Genomic DNA, 18,468 nt, shown 5'->3' with positions numbered 1-18,468 from the left:
TATTAAATTCTTGTTAACAACTGTTGCTCATGCAGACACTCCCCCAAAACACACACACTGAAAACTCAAAACAAAGATTACAGATTGCAATTAATATTCCAAACACAGCTCTGCCTCTACCAGCTTTAACAGGGTTCACAAGTTGCAGGACAGGAACACAGGTTTAACACCTGCTGCACTGCTCAACAAATGTCAGGTGAGACACTCATTATCTGCGCCGCATAATTACTTGATTATGCAAGCACTTGTTAGTATCATTACCACTGAGCAGCACACTGTTTTACATCCAAAAGAGTGCACATAAATGATTTGTTTGGTATTTTTTTTGGGTTGTCCGAACTGTTCTCTTGGTTTCTTGCTGAGGTAGAGCACTGCAGGTTCTTTTCAGTTCAGAATCGATAGTCCAAGTTAATTTGAGGCGATCTTTAACGTCCTTATCTACACAAACATGTGCTTTGGAAAAAGGCTGCTACGCCAAATCATCCAAATCCCATTTGCATTTAATAGCTACAATTAATCTTAATAATCCAAAGTAATTTCCTCTGAAATGCTGGTGATCAATAGTGGCTGTGATATCAGGCACAGGCAAAACTAGAAAGCGGTGCACTTGCTGTGTTAGAAACAGATGGTGCTCTATAGTCTGGATTTTATAGTGTATGACTGTAAATCCTTAATTAAGAGCATGTGCTCATTCAGAATGAAACCTAACAGGCTGCAGGAATGATAACCGTGACATCAGTCAGCACAGAGATGGCAGATAATTCAAATATGCTACTTGGAAGTCTTCATGCACCTCAAAGGAGGCACATCAACCGAGCCCTGAATGGCAGAGGAGCGTGCCTCACATCGCTTTGACATGTCTGCCCTTGTTATTTCAAGATGTGAGTCATTAGCTCACGAGCGGCGGCATTTACCCCGCTTACATCTCTCTGCTCTCATTAGTAAAATGCAAGAGATACTGACTCAGGTCATAGTGACCTAACCAAAGTGCACATCTTTTGAAGACTCAGTTACATAACATAACAGAAAAAAAGCCTGACTTGCTACTTTGTCAAAAGCAACACGTAGCTTTAGTTGAGCTGTGAGGTTATCTTTTATTTTTAGACTGAGAGAGCTTCATGGTTTTTATCGCTTTGCCTTTGATTACTATGTTTATGTTTCTAGGAATACTGTCAGAGACTTCATCAGAGGCAGATAAAGGGCAGGTAATTACGATACCATTCTATACTGTGAGATGTACAGAAGTCTTCCTCAAGGTTTCCTCGTAACACGATGATGAGTAGATCCATTAACAGCAGCGGGGAGGAGATACGGCTGAGGAGACGATTAAACCTGAGATCAGTCTCATCTCTCGCAGCATAACCTTGGGATAGACTCAATTATGCTGCCCTGCCTCTCGCTATGTAATATCAAACTGGAAACTCTGACTGTCCGTCAGATTCAGCCTTAATTGCTTTCTCACTTTCCAAATGGCCAGCTTAGCACTACACAGTGTTTGCACAATTAGCATGAGCCTCTGCAGAGTTTTCTTAATTAGGAAGGGGGGCCGGAAAAAACAGCAGCACGTCCACTGTCGCTGATGGCCAGAATAATGAGTCTCTATCTCCCTGAACTGAGGTCACTCACTCTCCAGACGGAGAAGAAGACTTCCTCCTCCTCCTCTGCTTCCCCTGATAGAGAACTGATCCTGCATGCAGACACTTGATTGAGATCAGGATCCATTTTGTTTTTTCCTCTCCTGCTCCACAGCTGATAAAATGTGTCTCTCTCTTCAAACTGTGACAGAGGAGGTGTGTTAGCGGCAAGAGGAAATCAGTTTCGTAGCCTTTTCGCTGTTGCTGTTAATTGGATGTGCTATGGCGCAATAATACACACTCAGTGCTCTTTTCCGATTGTGTTTTGTGTGGGTGGGATGTATCTGTGCTTTTCACTTCATGGATTAGACGTGTGTGTGTTGTCTTGACACCCAGATCCTAGCCAGCACTCCCAGGTATGTTCATTAGCAGGCAGACCAAGTAATGAGCCCTCAGAGCACCTCAGCGCACGGCAGGCCGTCAACACAAAAGGCAACAAAGAAGACAGAAGCAGAAAAACATGGACATTTTCTATTGGGACATAAGGAATAAGCACAAGAGTCAAAAGTGGCATGTTTATGTGAAAGTTTGTCTTTGAGGCGCTAAGAGATTTTGCCACCTCCACTCCGTGGTGCGATTTTCAGCCAAGCTGTTACCCAGAATGAGAGTAAATTACCCACACAGCAGCAATTCCTTCCCGCAGGGCTGCCTATTCCTCTGATGTTTATGTTGGCATGTGAATAAATGAGGCTCTGCACACCCACAAGTCCAACACTGTCATTAGAGCAAACACTGTTAACTGACAAAAAGTGTAGTTGAATAAGTGTTTGTTGCCGTGTGGGTGTGCATGAATGCCTACTGGCTGCACATATTGTGAGAGTATGTTAAGGACCTGCAGCCATCTGGACATAAGTAATTGTGGAAGGTGGAAGTTCCTCAAACGTCCACTTGAGGCTGGCTACAGAACGAATCAGTCTCCATAAGTCCCCATGTTAAAATGTCCAACTTCACAGCAGAAATAAACATGTTTACAGCCTGGTACAAAAAACAGTTTTCCCTGTTCATGACAACTGTACTGAGGGTGAATTTTTATTTAAGTGTATTTTAAGGCTTAAAGTTATGCATAATTAACAGCAGTCACTTTAACTGACAGGTGCACAACAGGTGGCTTGTTTGAGCAACCGGGTTTAATTTGGCCTGCCGATGATCAGCGTCTTTGCCGAAGAGACAGGAGTGCCTCTTTGGAAACCTGTGTGTGATGTCACAGGTACAACGTCCGCTCTTTATACTGTCAGTGATGTTAGCCTTTAATAGAGTCAACAATACCCAAAGCTTAGCACATGAGTAGGATGCATCTTACAACATTACGGGTTGATGCCTGTTAACTCCCTAGGAAAGCAGCAACTTTCTCATATTTGCTTCCAGATTTTTATTTCTCGTTTTAAATATACTTATATTTATCAATATATATTAGAAGTTAAGTTATTTCCACCTCTGCATGGAAATGGCTGGATCCTGCTAAAAATATAATCTGTTTAAAGAAGTCTGTAACAGATAAATAAAACCTTCTGCAGGAAAAACTATTTTAATATAACAATTAAAGACAAAAAAAAGTATTTATTGCACAATGTTATGACAATTATATTTATTTCTCTTTCTATCTTACTATTTATTTTAATCGTTTGTTACTTAATTTATATCCCACATCCGTTTAAACATTTAAACTTCCATGCATATCTGAATGTAAGCTGTGTATGCATTTATGTATGTGTGTCCACATGCATACAAGAACAGGCAGTCGAGACGCTGCAATAACTCGGTTCTGCACGACTCCCTTGGAAAGTTGTTGTTTTTAATATTTAATCTGCGGATGTGTTGAAAGCTAAGTGGGTGTTAAGCTGAGCAGCTATAGCACTCAAATCTCTTTACACTCGTCCTTCTCTCAGTCAGCACTTCATTGCTGCTAACGTCAATCAAAAAGAACAGACAGAAGCCGCGACTTGACAGCCAAACACATTCTCTCGGCCGTAGTGATTAGTGACAATCCAGACAAAAACAGCCTCAGCATATAATTGGAATGCAGCGAAAACTAAGTGACGCTGTCAAAGATAACGCTGGTGACCACTGGGACATGTGGCATTAAATGTGAAATGAAATCATTAGTTACGCCTAAGCAGCTCTCTGCACAGGCAGCCGAGACTAAAAAAAGGGCACACACGTGAACGGAGACGTGTTTTTACCGCCTGTATGTCAAGTATATCTTCCAGCCAAGGACTTCATTACTTTATAAAGATGACCGCCACAAGGAACGAGACTATTAAAATGGAGATAATACTGTACAATTTACCAGAAGGGAAGACCCATCTACTGCTCCGTGCTCATGATCATTGGAAACTGTCTAATATCATTTAGGCATTTATTTTGGCCACTGGGGAGACACCTCCAGGACTTCACAGGAGAATTAGCAATTAAAAATCAACAGCATTTAAAAAGGTTAGAAGTTAAATATTCCACATGGCCACATGCTTTCAGGGGCTGATGGCATCAGCGGCCTAATTAACATTGCACTGTCTGTTTAGGGGTCTTTTGTCAGTATATTTTCTCAATTAACCTTCACCACCTTAGCTGACCAGGCATTTTTCCTCTATGCTACTGCTCGCAGGCATGCATTCATACTAAAATCCTGTGTGGTCCATCTCTAATGCTTCATTAGGGCTGTCTATCACACTAGTGAAAAGGACAACAGAAGAAGGACCCTAAGGGGAACACCTAAATACCAGCTTCAATAAAACTATCAATTACACTATTTAATACATCTTGGAAGGCTTAGATTGCCATCGGATGTCCAGAAACACACTTCAGCAAATAGTTTGAGACACAAGGCAGACATTTAAAGCCATCGTAGTAGAAGTGTCCCAGAGTTCAGAAACAATATGACTTGTTAGGTTACGCTAACCTACATTTGTGAATCAAACAGCAGCATGTGGAACATACATTTTTCAACAGCAATGGTTACTTTTTACATCATTTGAAGCTTGTTTCAGGAGCAAGAACACACCTATAAATACAATTATAACCATGCCCTAGGGTCCTGGAAGTTCATCATGTCTAGGCACTATGGCGGATTCCCCACAATGCAGTCATATTTAGTACAAGATATACAAGACCCAGGCTTCGTTCATTATTTTCCATTTTGCTAATAAACCTTTCAAACACATCTGTTGATGGTGTGTTCTTTGCTAGTTAAAAAAAGACAATAAAACATTAATGCAATAGAATACAACACAATACAAAAAAATACAATATTGTTTGACGACCCATTATTCTGAAACCCCAATAGTCTGAAAAATGTCCCATTAGACCGAAAGCCAATCCGTCTGAAAACAAACGACCAGTGTAATCTGCTCACAGACGCCCGTTTAGTGAGTAACTGGACGTCTTAATGCCATCATGGGACTCTTAGTAAGACTTCAGAACAGCTGTAATACCTGTTAACATGGATTATTCAATGTTCTGAAATTATGCTGGAGGATAAACATCATTCATTCTTTCTAGAGATATCGTCTCCTTGGTTGTTTTGATGACGTTGGTGTCTGACTTGTTGGTACAAAATTGTGTGTTATTGAGTGGAGATCTGGTGACTGTGAAGGTTTGTGTCCTTCTCCAGTTATTTAACCAGGTTTTTTATATAAAGTGTATTAAACCACATGTGGATTTCATCCAGATATGAGTTATTTCAAATGCTGAGTGTAAACAGGGTCGATGAGACTCCCTGTTCTGGCAACGGCACTCACTTGGACACCAGGGAGAAAGCTTCAGCGCACACTGCCGGACACGGCACCAGCTTGATCATCACGTGTTCGCTGGCGGCCTTAAAATGCACCCGTGTCACCTTCTCCAGCACTGACGCCAGGGTGGCCACATCACCAGCCTTTGTGCTGGGGTCTCCGCCTGCTGTGTCCAAAATGTTTCCCCCGTGCACGACCAGCAGCAGCACATGCGTCTTACATTTCCTCTGCGAAAGGGTTGAAAGAAAACAGACACTTTAAAAGGAAGAGGCTCAAAGGGAGGGAAAGAATAGAAGCAGCAGTTTGTGTGAACGCTGTGTGGCTACATGGGAAGACAAATAACTGGGTACTTCTATGTAGGACTTTGCAGCTAATTCAGAATGCTGCTGCATGTGTTTTTGACAAGATCAGAGATCACATCTCTCCCATTCTGGCTTCCTTGCACTGGCTACCTGTTAAATCTAGAATACAATTTAAAATTCTTCTTCTTACATACAAACTCTTCATGGTCAGGCACCATCATATCTAAAAGAGCTCATAATACCTTATTACCCCTCTAGAACACTGCGCTCTCAGGATGCTGGGTTCCTTGTGGTTCCTATAGTTTCCGAAGGTAGATTGGGAGCCAGAGCTTTCAGCTATCAGGCTTCTCTTCTTTGGAACAATTTACCATTCTGGGTTCGGGAGGCAGACACGGTCATCACCTTTAAAAGTAGACTTAAGACTTTCCTTTTTGATAGAGCTTATAGTTAGGGCTGGCTCAGGTCATCCCTTAGTTATGCTGCCATAGGACTAGACTGCTGGGGGACATAGTTTATGATTTGCTGCTGCTGTGCATCTGTGTCTGTCTATCTCTATCACAGGTTCCACTGCTACTGTAATCATTTTATCATTCATTGTAATTGTACAATATGTTTGTGTTGATTTGTTCTGTACACGTGACATCTATTGCACGTCTGTCCGTCCTGGGAGAGGGATCCCTCCTCTGTGGCTGTTCCTGAGGTTTCTTCCACCTTTTTTCCCTCTTAAAGGTTTTTGTGGACAAGTTTTTCCTCACTTGAACCGAGGGTCTAAGGACAGAGGGTGTCACTCCCTGTACAGATTGTAAAGCCCTCCGAGGCAAAATGTACTCTGTGACTTTGGGCTATGCAAATAAAATCTGATTTGATTCTATGTGCTCTTGGTTACTGGTGAATATAATGAAAGGCTGTCTGCAATGATCCTACCTCTGTGTCCTCCAGTCCTTCAATGCTGCTCTGAGGGGCACAACGTGGACCACCCAGCTGGTAGAGACCCTCTGTGTTGGATGAGCGAGAGGTGGAAGCAGGAAGTGAAGAATAAAAAGGGAGAAATGAGGAAAGAAAGGGTCACTGTAAGAGCCACTTCACCCAGTTGCACCGATAACAGAAGCATAAATGGGTATTGATCGGTGAATATGGTCAATATTACTAATGCCTCTCCATCTCTCTTCATTGGATGGGTCTATACGCCCTTAGGCTCAAATGGTATAAGTAAGATTCAGAAGTCAATACCGACAGTAAACAGCAGGGAGCTTGGTTGTTTCTCTGCTGCAGCATCTATAGCCATCACATATAATTGGATTTTCGAAAGCAATGGACTTCATTTCAAGAGACAAAAAAAAAATATTTCACCCATCTAGAAGCATCTCTCCCTCTTTCTGTGAGGTGTGGTGTATCATGGGAACCTGGCCAAACTCATTACCCTCTGCGGAAGCCTCTGCCCGGTGTGTCATCTTATTCCTGAGCTCTCTCCTGTCTCTCTTTCTATTTCCTCTCTCCAGGGCGCAAGGCATCCAGGCTCTGTGCTTTGCTCGCTCACTCGCTCATTGTTTATTTGGGCTTCTTCGCCTGGGACCGACTGTCATGGGAGACTCTCACAAACTCACGCACTGTCATCTCCCTTCTACTCCATTCCCAGCCCACAAGCCTGCCTCCGACTGCCTGCTTGTCTAGAACACACACAGGGGACTCAGCATACTGAACTATTTTGGTCACAAAGTAACAGGAAATCAATGGAGGGTGGTTTTCTTTTCTTTCTTTTTTTTTGGAAAGAGGGAAAAAGTTCCTCCAAAATCCTTGTAAAGTATTTCAGTGTGCAAACACTGCAGGGGATGGGGAACAGGATTTGACAGCAAGGAGAACAACTCTGCTGTGTTTGATGTAAAGGGAAGTTACATTTATTTGTGGGGCTAGATCATTATTGTGTTTCAGAAACCTGATTTATTTGGAGGATCTGTTTACAGCAAAGCTCCAGCAACCAGTTATTTAATTGTTGATGGCTATTTTAATAGTCGATTAATCAAATTTTGTCACTTTTCAAGCAAAAATCAACAAATATCCCTTTTATTTTAGTTACTCTTACTCACTTTTTTCAGTGTTACATCACCCTAAGCTATATAATATATATTTGGGGATTTGACTATTGGCTAAACAAATTCTAAAGATGTCCCCATGACTCATGGACATTTTTTTTTCTTTTACTATTTTCTGATATTTAAGACTTTTTTGCAGCCTTTATTTATCATAAATAATATGATATGTATGACAGAGGTGGGGCAAACCCATTGTTTTGTAATTCACAAGTCTTGACTATGCCATCCAGATTCAAGTCAAGAAAAGTTCAGTTCAGTTTTGTACTGTGTTTTTGCACTGACTAACACACCTCTGCCTCCAACAGACCTTTTCTACAGCAGCCAATTTGTCATGAATTAGTCAGGTCAACACAACAGGTGTTTCCAATGATACAAATTAAGTTTCAGTTCTGTTTTTATTGCAGCAGAGACTTTCCAACATGCACCACAGCAGCACCCTGACTCTGTTTGACCTGAATGGAACAAAATGCAACTGTGAAAAAGGTGTATTGTGCAATATGATTGGCTGCTGTCAGACATATTTTAAATAGTTAATTGTCAGTTAATTCTGTGCTTACTGTTGTATACTAATGAGTAGTGTAGCAGTTACTTTGACTTCGATTTAAGGACTCGGTTGTTTGCCGTGGTAAGCCCTGTTCTACCTAAAGAGTATAAATGAGCTGTTTAAAAGTTAAACAGGTTTGTTCAATGTGTGATTCTACCTTTCTCTTGATCAGTAATTTAACGAGTGATCTGACTAATTACTTCTGATATCTCACACAGGGGAAATTCATTACTGTTAAGTAATTTGCAGATGAGTGATATGATAGTGAGGAAAAGCCAAGGCTGAGTTGTTTTGTGTTTTTGGCCACACCTCCAAAAAGTAACCGCTTATCCTCATCAGGGTCACGGTGAAGCTGGAGCCTATCCCAGTCACACCTACGGGCAATTTAGAGTCACTAATTCACCTGTTAAGGTCATGTCTTTGGACTGTGGGAGGCAGCCGGTGGAAGAACCCACGCAGACATGGGGAGAACATGCAAACTCCACACAGCAGAGGTTCAAACCAGGAACTAACCACTGCACCACCCTGCCGCCAAGTACTAATATTAAATATTATTACATTATAGAAATATTTTCACATTGAAATGGATATATATTTATACAAACATATAATGTTTTATATTTAATTTTGTTCAATGTTTTGAGTTTCCCACAGTATTTCTATAATCACAGTATTTAGGCCATCAGGTGATATGGATGGATGGTGGATGGAGCAGATTACAGTTTAGGTTGAGAACAATCTTCACAAAACAATAATCAATCATTTTTACACAGAATCCCCTGAAACAATGTGTGTGACTGCAACCCGGATAAACGAAATTATTTTAGACGAGTTAGAGCGGTGGCTTAAAGCAATGAGCTAAAATGTGACCAAATAAAAATATGATTTACGCGTTTGGCCAGGATAGAAAATGTTACAGCTAGTTTCGATCGCTCCAAGAAGCATTACGGTTATAGATCATAATTCAGTCTTTAAAGAAAGCCTGTTAATTAAGTGAAATACAAAACGTGCACAGTTGTTTGATCACTGAGTACACTCACTCGAACACAGCCCATAATAAAAACATCCCGAGCCTCACACAAGGCAGTGCACTAGAAAACGTACCGGTTGCCAATCTCTAACAAGCAGCTGCATTCAGCAGATTGTAGGAAAGCGAGTCGGAGGAAATACGAAAAGCTTTGCACACTTCATCATTTGTGAGAAAAGCACACACGCTGGGCTGCTCCTGAATTCAGAGATAAGTCAGAGACATTTGTCTGATATTGGAGCAAACTGACAAAATCGTCTTTCTGTTGGTGCGGCTCAGTGGTATAAACCGGCTTCCAGCGGTTACGAGGCCAATTTTTTTTTTTGCCCTTCAGTAGATTTGTGCTACTGCAGGGAGACTCTAACAATCCGTTGTTTTTATTTCCTGTGCTTGATGTCAGGAGGTCTGAGTCCTGCCAGTCAATATGTGCCTTATAAAGTTTAGTGGTATGTAGCAGCTCTCTCCCTGAGCTCATACCCTCCTAACAAATGACCTAACCTCTAAGCACCCTATAGAAAGTTGACAGTGCCATAGTTCAGCACCACTACGGTCATTTCCAGTCAAGCACGCGCTCACATCAGAGCATCTGCTATCACACTGCGCTCTGAGATATTTCCTAACGTATCCACGAGAGAGAGGAAGAGAAAACTGACCCCAGAAAGAAGGTTGCGCAGATGAAACGGCTCTCCAAATAAGCCTACTCGAGCTGAATGAGAAAGGATGAAATATTGATGTATTGATCTGTGTTTGGCTCCCTCATGCGTGTCGTTCTGTCAGCGTAACTATGATTTAAAATGTCATTTTCTCATAAAAGCGAGCGTCGTCTCTTTTTGTCTGCAGCATGCAGAGTTTTTGTTCTCTGTTTATCTCCCCTCGACTGTTTTTCCTATCAGGTCTCGACCACTTCTTTCACCATACACGCATTTATCACCTTCGATTCAGCAGATGGGAGAAAAACAAGAGCTGGAGGATGAGAGTGAGAGGCAAAAGACTGCATTCATCAACAGGAAGATTGGCTTCCAGGGTAGAGATATATATCTTCCCTGGGAGTATGAAAATGGCAATATGCCCTCAAAGTTTCCTGCCTGCTGGAGTGTGAATCAACTCATTAGAGAGCTACAGTATCACAAGGAATTATCTGTGTTCCGGAGAAGACGTGCACAGAAAACAGCAGCCTTGGTTTCTTCTTGCAAATTATTTTTTACCTCTAAATCTGTAGCTTAATTTACCAAGACATGCTACGGTTTTAAGAAACAAAAGAAGAAATGTTTTATGCAGAACAAAGCCTGTGATTACATTTGTGGGAATTGATTATGGACACCTTCTAGTACACAGGTGTGAAACGGTAATCTACATAAATGTATGTCTTCAAAAAGACATCATAATCTGCAACAGGCTCATAATACTATGAAGTTTCATAGTATCATACTCAGTTTATCAGAGCCTCTTCATTGAAAACAGCTCTGCCCATAAAAATCAAAACAATAAGCTGAAATAAGGTAAGACATTTTGTAAAGCTGAAAGATTTTCAAGAATGTATTTGAAACCCCGCTTTCTGACACTCAGTCACTCGCCACGTTCAACGATTGATTGACAAACCATCCAGATTAATTGATTCATGTGAACGTGAAAAGCTTGACTGCAAATAGCATTTCCCTTGAATAAACTTGCTTCTCTCGTGCAAGAGATAAAGAATTACATCTTGAGATCGGAATTCGTGCAACAGGTTTAGTGCAACATTTCTCTGCACGTCACCATCAGCATCCACGAGAAATACTCTACATGGTAAGATATTTTCTTTTTATATTGGACCATGTTTGTTGTATTCCAAGTATTCCTTGTATTTTACACTGTTTTCGCTTTATTGTAATTCTGAAGTGTGTGTGCTGTAGGTATCAACAGGTTATGCTGCTCATTTGGAGGAGTGGTGTTTCCAGACTGGTTGAACAGCCCCCTCTGACCTCTGGCACAGTACAGGCATGCTAACTTGCTCAGCCATCTGTTCACTGCTGTTGGCATCGAGGTCTGACGTGTTGCCCTACTGCGAAAAGGCCCCAGGAGACGCCACCAGCTCCATTGCATGACAAACCTGCTGACCCCCCCCAATGCACACAGACACAAAGAGATATACGCCATGAGGCAATGCAACACATAAACTGACTCAAAGACACACACACAGTCTGTCTCTAACAATCCCAGCTGCTCCCTGTCTATATGATGTGGCTGTTGTAATGCAACAAACACTCCCACACACACTAACACACATACAATGAGCAAAAGTAAGGTAGCAGAGACCCACTCGGTTACTATAGAGACGTACTGATTTGATATTTACTATCGACTTCTGTCTGATTTGGACAAAAAACACTGGATGAAAGATTGGAAAAAAGCGAAACAGTTGCAATTCAGTACAAACTATTGACAAAAGTATCCTGGAATGTCACGTTAATAATTAATAAAAGTGGTAGCAATAGCTGTACAGCTGTGCAATCAATGCCAGGCACTCTGGCAACTCAATAAAGCATTTAAACCATACAAAGAAATATGTATGACAGAGCTGGGAAAACAAAAAGAGAGCTGCACCTCAAAAGCTCTTTATTAACATGTTACATCTTGTCTGATTAATCAGTACAAATCTCCAGGTTAACTATTCCTCCCTGTTTTTTAGTCTTTATGCTAAGCTAATAAGCGAATTCATACATATTTCGTACAATCTTGCATCAAGATCCATATGAGGGTATATGGGGCAGTCAAATCAAGTTAGTTTTATTTATAAGGCTCATGGTTAACTCTTAAAAACTCAGGAAGGGCAACAGAGTTCTCTTCTATGTTAGCGTGCCACGTTTTTTTCCAGGGTCATGCGCATGTCTTGAGGTCACTGTAGGCCTAATGTTAAGCCTCAGATTGTTACGGGGAGAATGACTTCTCTCCATGAGACACGGAGCAGCTGTACGCTTGTGTTTAGGAAATCAGGCGCCATTCTGATCATTACTATGGTAACTAAGGTCAGACGATCGGGCTCCGTAGACACAACAGATAGGTACATAACCTCCAATAAGCCTCCAGAGAGTCAGTTAACAATGTCAGACCAATGTGGGTGAACATATTTCCTTGTTTGTAGACTAATGGCCAATTAGGGACGTAGAGTAGCTGTGGCACTATTTGAGGACAGATAGACGACCCACAGAGGACAGCTTCCTCAGGATTGTCACGACAAATGTATTGATAAATCCTCCATTCTCCTTGGGCAAGCATCAATAAACCTTTCAACATAAGACATCTCCTGTACTCTCTCTCCACTGACTGAGCTGACCATTGATAAATAAAATCCTCCACAACAGTTATATAAGTAGCAGCAGAGGAATTATTACATTTGCACTGCTCTGCCTTTCATTCAATGTCTACAGCGCAAGTCAAGTGTAGATCATCATCATCTCTATTTGTAGCTCTATTTCTTATTTTTATATTTAAAAAAATGCATTTCTATTTTTACTTTTATATAGTTTTCTCTTTCTTTAAGATCTCAGCACAGGTTTAATTTCTTTGCACATCTATCTCTTTTCAGAAATTAAGAAAATGCAGCACAGAGCATACAGTACAATATTGTGTACTAGTGTAAGAAGTCGATATTAATCAGTTTCTACCTCACTGTCACCACGGTAACTGCATGCCATTTCTGCAACACGTAAACAATAATAATGAAGCTCGATCAACATTTTTTAACGCATCAGGAAGGTGTTAAACATCAGCAGGAGAAACCTATGTGGAGGAGGCCACCACCCACCTCTCTCTTCTCTCTCCCTCCTCTCCTCCTCCTCCTCCCCTGCTCCCCCCCCCCCCCCCTGCAGCACCAGGCGACGACAGTGTTATTTGGGTGTGATTATCTTTTTTTCTCAATGTGCGATCAGCATTTCTTAACTTCATATCCTGTCAGACAAACATATTCAAATGCACATGTAAACACACACCTAGGGATAGATGTGCAGATACAGACAGAACAAAGACAGGCCAACAGAAACACAAGCACAGAGCAGAAAGAGGCTCCAACAACAAAAGACACAATTAAAAGCTGTAACATGAGAGATGACGCCTGACAGGAGAGCTGAGTGTTTCAGGTCTGTCACTTGTAATCATCATCTCACCTCTCACTCTCTCGTTCGCTGTCTTTTATTATACGCCTGCAGAGGAATTGCTTTTGTCTTTTGCAGCTTTTTATGCATCTCTAAGCAGTTTTGTTTTTGAGAGAGAGAAAAAACACTATTAAATGGGATTTCAAGTGACAAGGGCGGCTGTGCCTATGCAAGCATTGTGTGTTAAAAATGACCAGGGGTGGTCGGTGGGCAGAATACAGATGAGTCTCAGACCTTAAATGTGTGTTTTCTGTCACTCCTTCTCTGCATGCGTTTCTGAATAGAGCCACGGGGTGCGTGTTGAAAAGAGAGCTGTGGCACTCCACAGACAACGGAAAATCATTCACTCACTTTTTGTGGAATTATATTCCCACCAGTGACGGAAAGAAAAAGGGTCCATGTGTGGTTGTTTGGCAGGGCTTATCACTTAGTCATCTCCTCCATCTCTCCTTCCACTGACGTAGCCATTTCAGCTAATGTTGTCCCGGGCTTGGCAGCACACACACCCCGAGGAAGCAGCCAAGTCGGAGTCAGTAGATTTTGTTCATCACAGAGTCCATAATCAGTTATGTAACGCGGCTATTTCATATTAGACTACGTTATACAGCATCGGTCGGTGAATGAAGTGGAAGAAGGCGATGAAATGAGGACAGCATAAATATACAGATAAGGTATGTTTGCATTGTGAACAGCTTGATAGATGTTGGAGCAGTGGCTGATGTTAGATCATAGGATGACACTGAGCAGAGATGAAGAAGAAGAAGAAGAAGATAAGGTACAATTGTGCTTCAGGCATTCCTCTCTGTCATTGAGGTTTCATCACCGTTGCCTATATTGAGAGGGAAAGTGTTTACAGTCGCCTATGGCTTGCGGAGTAATAAATAACAGAAGATAGAGAAAAGGGGGGGAGAAATATAAGAACATGATGAGGTGATGTGATGTGAAGGGAGTGAAGGCACGGAGAGGCCAGGGTGGAAATGGATGGTTAGAGATGCTGAGAGGAACAAAGGAGGGAATGAGGGAATAATGGAGAGCAAAAGGAGAGAGGTTATAAACCCAGAGAGACATTTGAGGAACGGACAAATATATGAGGATCAAAGGGGGAGTGCATGTCACCGCTCAACTGCTGCAGAGACGGAGAGGAATCCAGCTGCACCTCTAAGACAGCCAATGACCTGCACAACTCCACGATGTGATTCAGTTTTCTTCTGCACCTTTTATTATGAACGAATAACAATAAATCATAAGCAATGAGGTCATTAAGCAAATGGGTTGCTGTAGCTGCCGCGGTTACGTGAACAGGTTTGAGAGATGGCAAGTAAACGCCACAGTATACCTGCAACAGAAACCAAGCATCCACAACAAGACATCCAAATACTACTGGACAAATCTGAGAGTTTAACAGGCCTAAAATCAATATTTTTCTATTAATAATGGATCATATGTCTACTTATATATGTCAAAGAGGCGATTTGAACCAGAAGAAATAGCAGATTTGATTCTTTGTGGCGTCTTTTGATGTGGTGATTTGGTTTCCCCACTCTGTTTTTGCGTTTGTCAGAATCGTTTTCAGCCACAGCAGGCAGACGTTTACACCAAAACATCTCTACAAACCTGCTGAAATGGCTCCAAATGAATGGTAATGTTGCCTCGCTTCTGATGGTGAGTAGACAAAACATCTGTAGTCGCAGGTTTGAGAATTCAATTTGAGGATGTGAATGAATCATCGTCATTTCTAAATTAGAAACAGCTTTCTGTCAGTGATAAGTACACGTGAAGGTAAGTTAAATGGATGAAAACAAACACACACATTACAAAGCACACAGCGAGGTGACCGAAGAGCGCTGTCGAGTGGATAGGACAGTACAGGATAGGATAAGTAGTTGAAAGCTTCGTGCAGCCACTGTCGGCAGTTACTGTAAATCTCTCTCCTCCATCAGAAGTCAGGTCACAAAAACACAAAAACGTCTTTGTGCACCATTTCTCCATTAATGACCGGGCGTCTGGTGTTGGAGCTGGTAGGAACATCATTGGTGCTCGACAAGGTAAGTACACTCAGTGCCCATTGAAAAAAAAAACACCTCTGCCACAGACACCAGGGGATGTGTTACTTCAAATGGAGTGTGAGATACATGTTGTCTTCTAGTGAGACTGAATGACTGTTTTGTTGTATTGCAATCAATTTATTTTTTGCTTTATTAGACAGTGACAGCTGAAGAAATTGACTGGAAAAACAGGACGGACAGAGAGAGAGGATGGCATGTAGCAAAGGATTCAGGTTGGAAGTGAACCCAGTGCAGTAAGGACTCAACCTAGACATGCACACACTATACTGACACCCACTGAGACAACCTCTCTTTATATTGTATAATGTATTTTATACACAAACTATATTATATAGAAGGTGATTAACCATTGAGCCCTCAATGGGGAAATACAACGACGTACACAAAGGACTCATAGAAATGTGAGTGAGAGCATTTAGGGATTTGGTGCTTTGCTCAAGGGCACCTCAGCATCTCTCCAGCTACTGTGGTCGATGCTGGACCTGAACCAATCACCCTCCAGTGTTTCCATGCCAAGTCCCTATGGACTGCCTTTGTCACCATCTTGTTGTACTACGGCCCAAGTGGCTAAAAATTCAATTAATAAATTGTGACATTATACTGTACTGGTCGGCATATTCACGGATACTGAGATGCTGATTTATGTTGCTTTATCTTGCTGATTTAATTTGCTCAGTGCAACACAACGTGTTTAAAATATCCCATGATTCTCTTCAACTTAACCGCACCTCCAGGATCAGCTACTGTTGGTGTTTTTTTTTTTAGATCTCAGCCCAGTTTTATGTCTTAAATATTCCTGTGCCTCCACAAGCGTACGATGTAAACAACCAAACAAGGCAGAACTGCAGCACGCTATATGCATATTTGCATCCAGCATCGTGTTTCTATTTTGGATAAGTTTGACTTTGTTACAACTTAATGAGAGACTGACAATGCAATGCAATCGCCAAGTAAAATGCTCAACAGCGGTCTATGAGTTTAAATGTGTACTGGATCCAGCAGCCACAGTATTTTATTTCCGTCTCAGAGGGTCTGATAACAGATATCCTGGAAAACATTTTTTTATGTGATATTACGGGTGTTTGCAAACATTTTACCATTTCCGTCATGTGGTGTGACTGAAATGGAAAGTCTGCTCTATGAGACGCAGCTTCTCATTGATTATATTACAGTGGGAACACCTAATCTTTCTATTTTATAAAGGGAGATTGGCCGGCGTACTCATAATATTTTCATACATTATACAAGATAAAGAGAGATGGTCTCAGTGGGCGTCCGTCTGCAGACATGGGGGGGCGCATACAGTTTTAAAGAAGAGACGCCGCATGACTAATACCAACCGAGACATAATGTCAGTGGTGCAGCGTCTCACCAGCTTGAGCCCCATACAGACACCATATACATCTCTATAGCAGTGTAGTGTACTTAATGTACTCAACTTGTCAAGATCCTACCAGCTCCAACACCAGACGCCCAGTCATTAACGGAGAAATAGTCCACAAAGAAGGCTTTTGTGTTTCGTGATCTGACTTCTGATGCAGGAGAGATTTACAGTAACTGATGACGGTGGCGCTACTTATCCTATCCTATACTCTTCCATTTGGGGGCAAGGCAACATTACCATTCAGTTGGAGCCATTTAAGTCCAATGTTCACTCTCTTTTGATTTCCTTTGGTCTCTTTAGCTGCTAAATGCTGCAATATGTTGAGCAGCCAATCTTTTTCTCAGATAGCTTTCAGTGGGTTTGTAGAGATCCTTTGGTGTAAATTTCTGCCTGCTGTGGCTGAAAAAGATTCTGACAAACACAGTCGAAGGGAATCAAAACAGTGAAGTTACGAGCTAGAGCTGCAGAAACCAAATCACTTCACGAAAAGATGCTACAAAGAATCAAAGCAGAGAGGTTAGGTGCCAAAGTATTCCTGGGTTCAAGTCGCCTCTTTGACATATACAAGTAGACATGTGATGCATTAGGTTCTATTTTGCCCGAGATGTGTCTAAGTTGTCAGCTCGGTTTCTGTTAAAGGTAAATTGTGGTTACGTGTGTTTTTAAATTGGTTTCTAACATGACTTCAACTGTACCCAATCACTGACAAATTGCCGCATTTGATTTTACAAGTGAAGATGATTCATTTACAATCCTGAAATGATGAATGATGAAATGACTTGAAATGTTTTTTGTCCACTCTGTAAACATGAAGCTGAGATGTTAAGCTACAAATAGTATCCTGTTTTCACATCCAGCAGACAAGTAATATCACCGTTCTGAAGCAGTACAAAATTCACTCCTTTGTTTGGTCTGCACCAGTTCCTGCCTGGCTTTTTAGCTGCTAAATGCTCCACTATGTTCACCAGGTGGTGCTGAGCAGGTAGTGTACTACAGGTTTGTAAAGCTTTTAAGCTGACAACATCCGACTGCTACAGCCAAAAACAAGTTGGGAGATCTGTGGGCTTAAACCTATGAGTGAACTCTTTCTCATGACTCGACATGATTCGACACTCCGTTCAAAAAGGTGTTCACACCCTGATCTCGATTGACTGGTTGGCATTTATGGGTTTATAGCATTTTTTTTTCTTAGGCGTCAGACCTGCAAACCTGTTTCAGCCTGGAGGTATTTTCTCAGTACTATCCAGGGACACAGTTTGGTACCACAAGAATCATAACACTGAAAAAATACCCGACGAGGCTGATGACAGGAACTCGTCTGACATCTGAGTGGCATATTAAATAATAAGACTGGTGATATTCTATATATTTCTTATATATTGTGGAGTGAATTCATGATTTATGTAGGTTTATGATCTATGCTGATGCAATAACATTCAGTCAGTTAAATTATATGATATGATGAGAGAAAACATTTAATATATCATCAGACTTATGCTTTTAGATGGATTATATCTAATGTGGCAGCTCTTTGTGTTTGTTATTTTGACAGGCATTTCTATT

General features: G+C 41.4%; 1 protein-coding gene across 2 annotated transcripts in view; it reads right to left on the bottom strand.

Annotated features, from left to right (window-relative positions):
* The window catches only part of pitpnm3 (PITPNM family member 3), a 91,754-nt gene that overhangs the window by 36,218 nt on the left and 37,068 nt on the right, over positions 1-18,468 (bottom strand). For both annotated transcript variants that reach the window (XM_027280713.1, XM_027280714.1), the window contains exons 4-5: positions 6,589-6,659; positions 5,369-5,589 (exon numbers count right to left, since the gene is read on the bottom strand). In XM_027280713.1, the coding sequence (XP_027136514.1) occupies positions 5,369-5,589; positions 6,589-6,659 (292 nt within the window). The remainder of the gene's footprint in view (positions 1-5,368; positions 5,590-6,588; positions 6,660-18,468) is intronic.

The sequence above is a fragment of the Larimichthys crocea genome, chromosome VII (assembly GCF_000972845.2).
Source record: "Larimichthys crocea isolate SSNF chromosome VII, L_crocea_2.0, whole genome shotgun sequence".
Lineage (NCBI taxonomy): Eukaryota > Metazoa > Chordata > Actinopteri > Sciaenidae > Larimichthys > Larimichthys crocea.
This window is presented reverse-complemented; position numbering and strand designations above follow the sequence as displayed.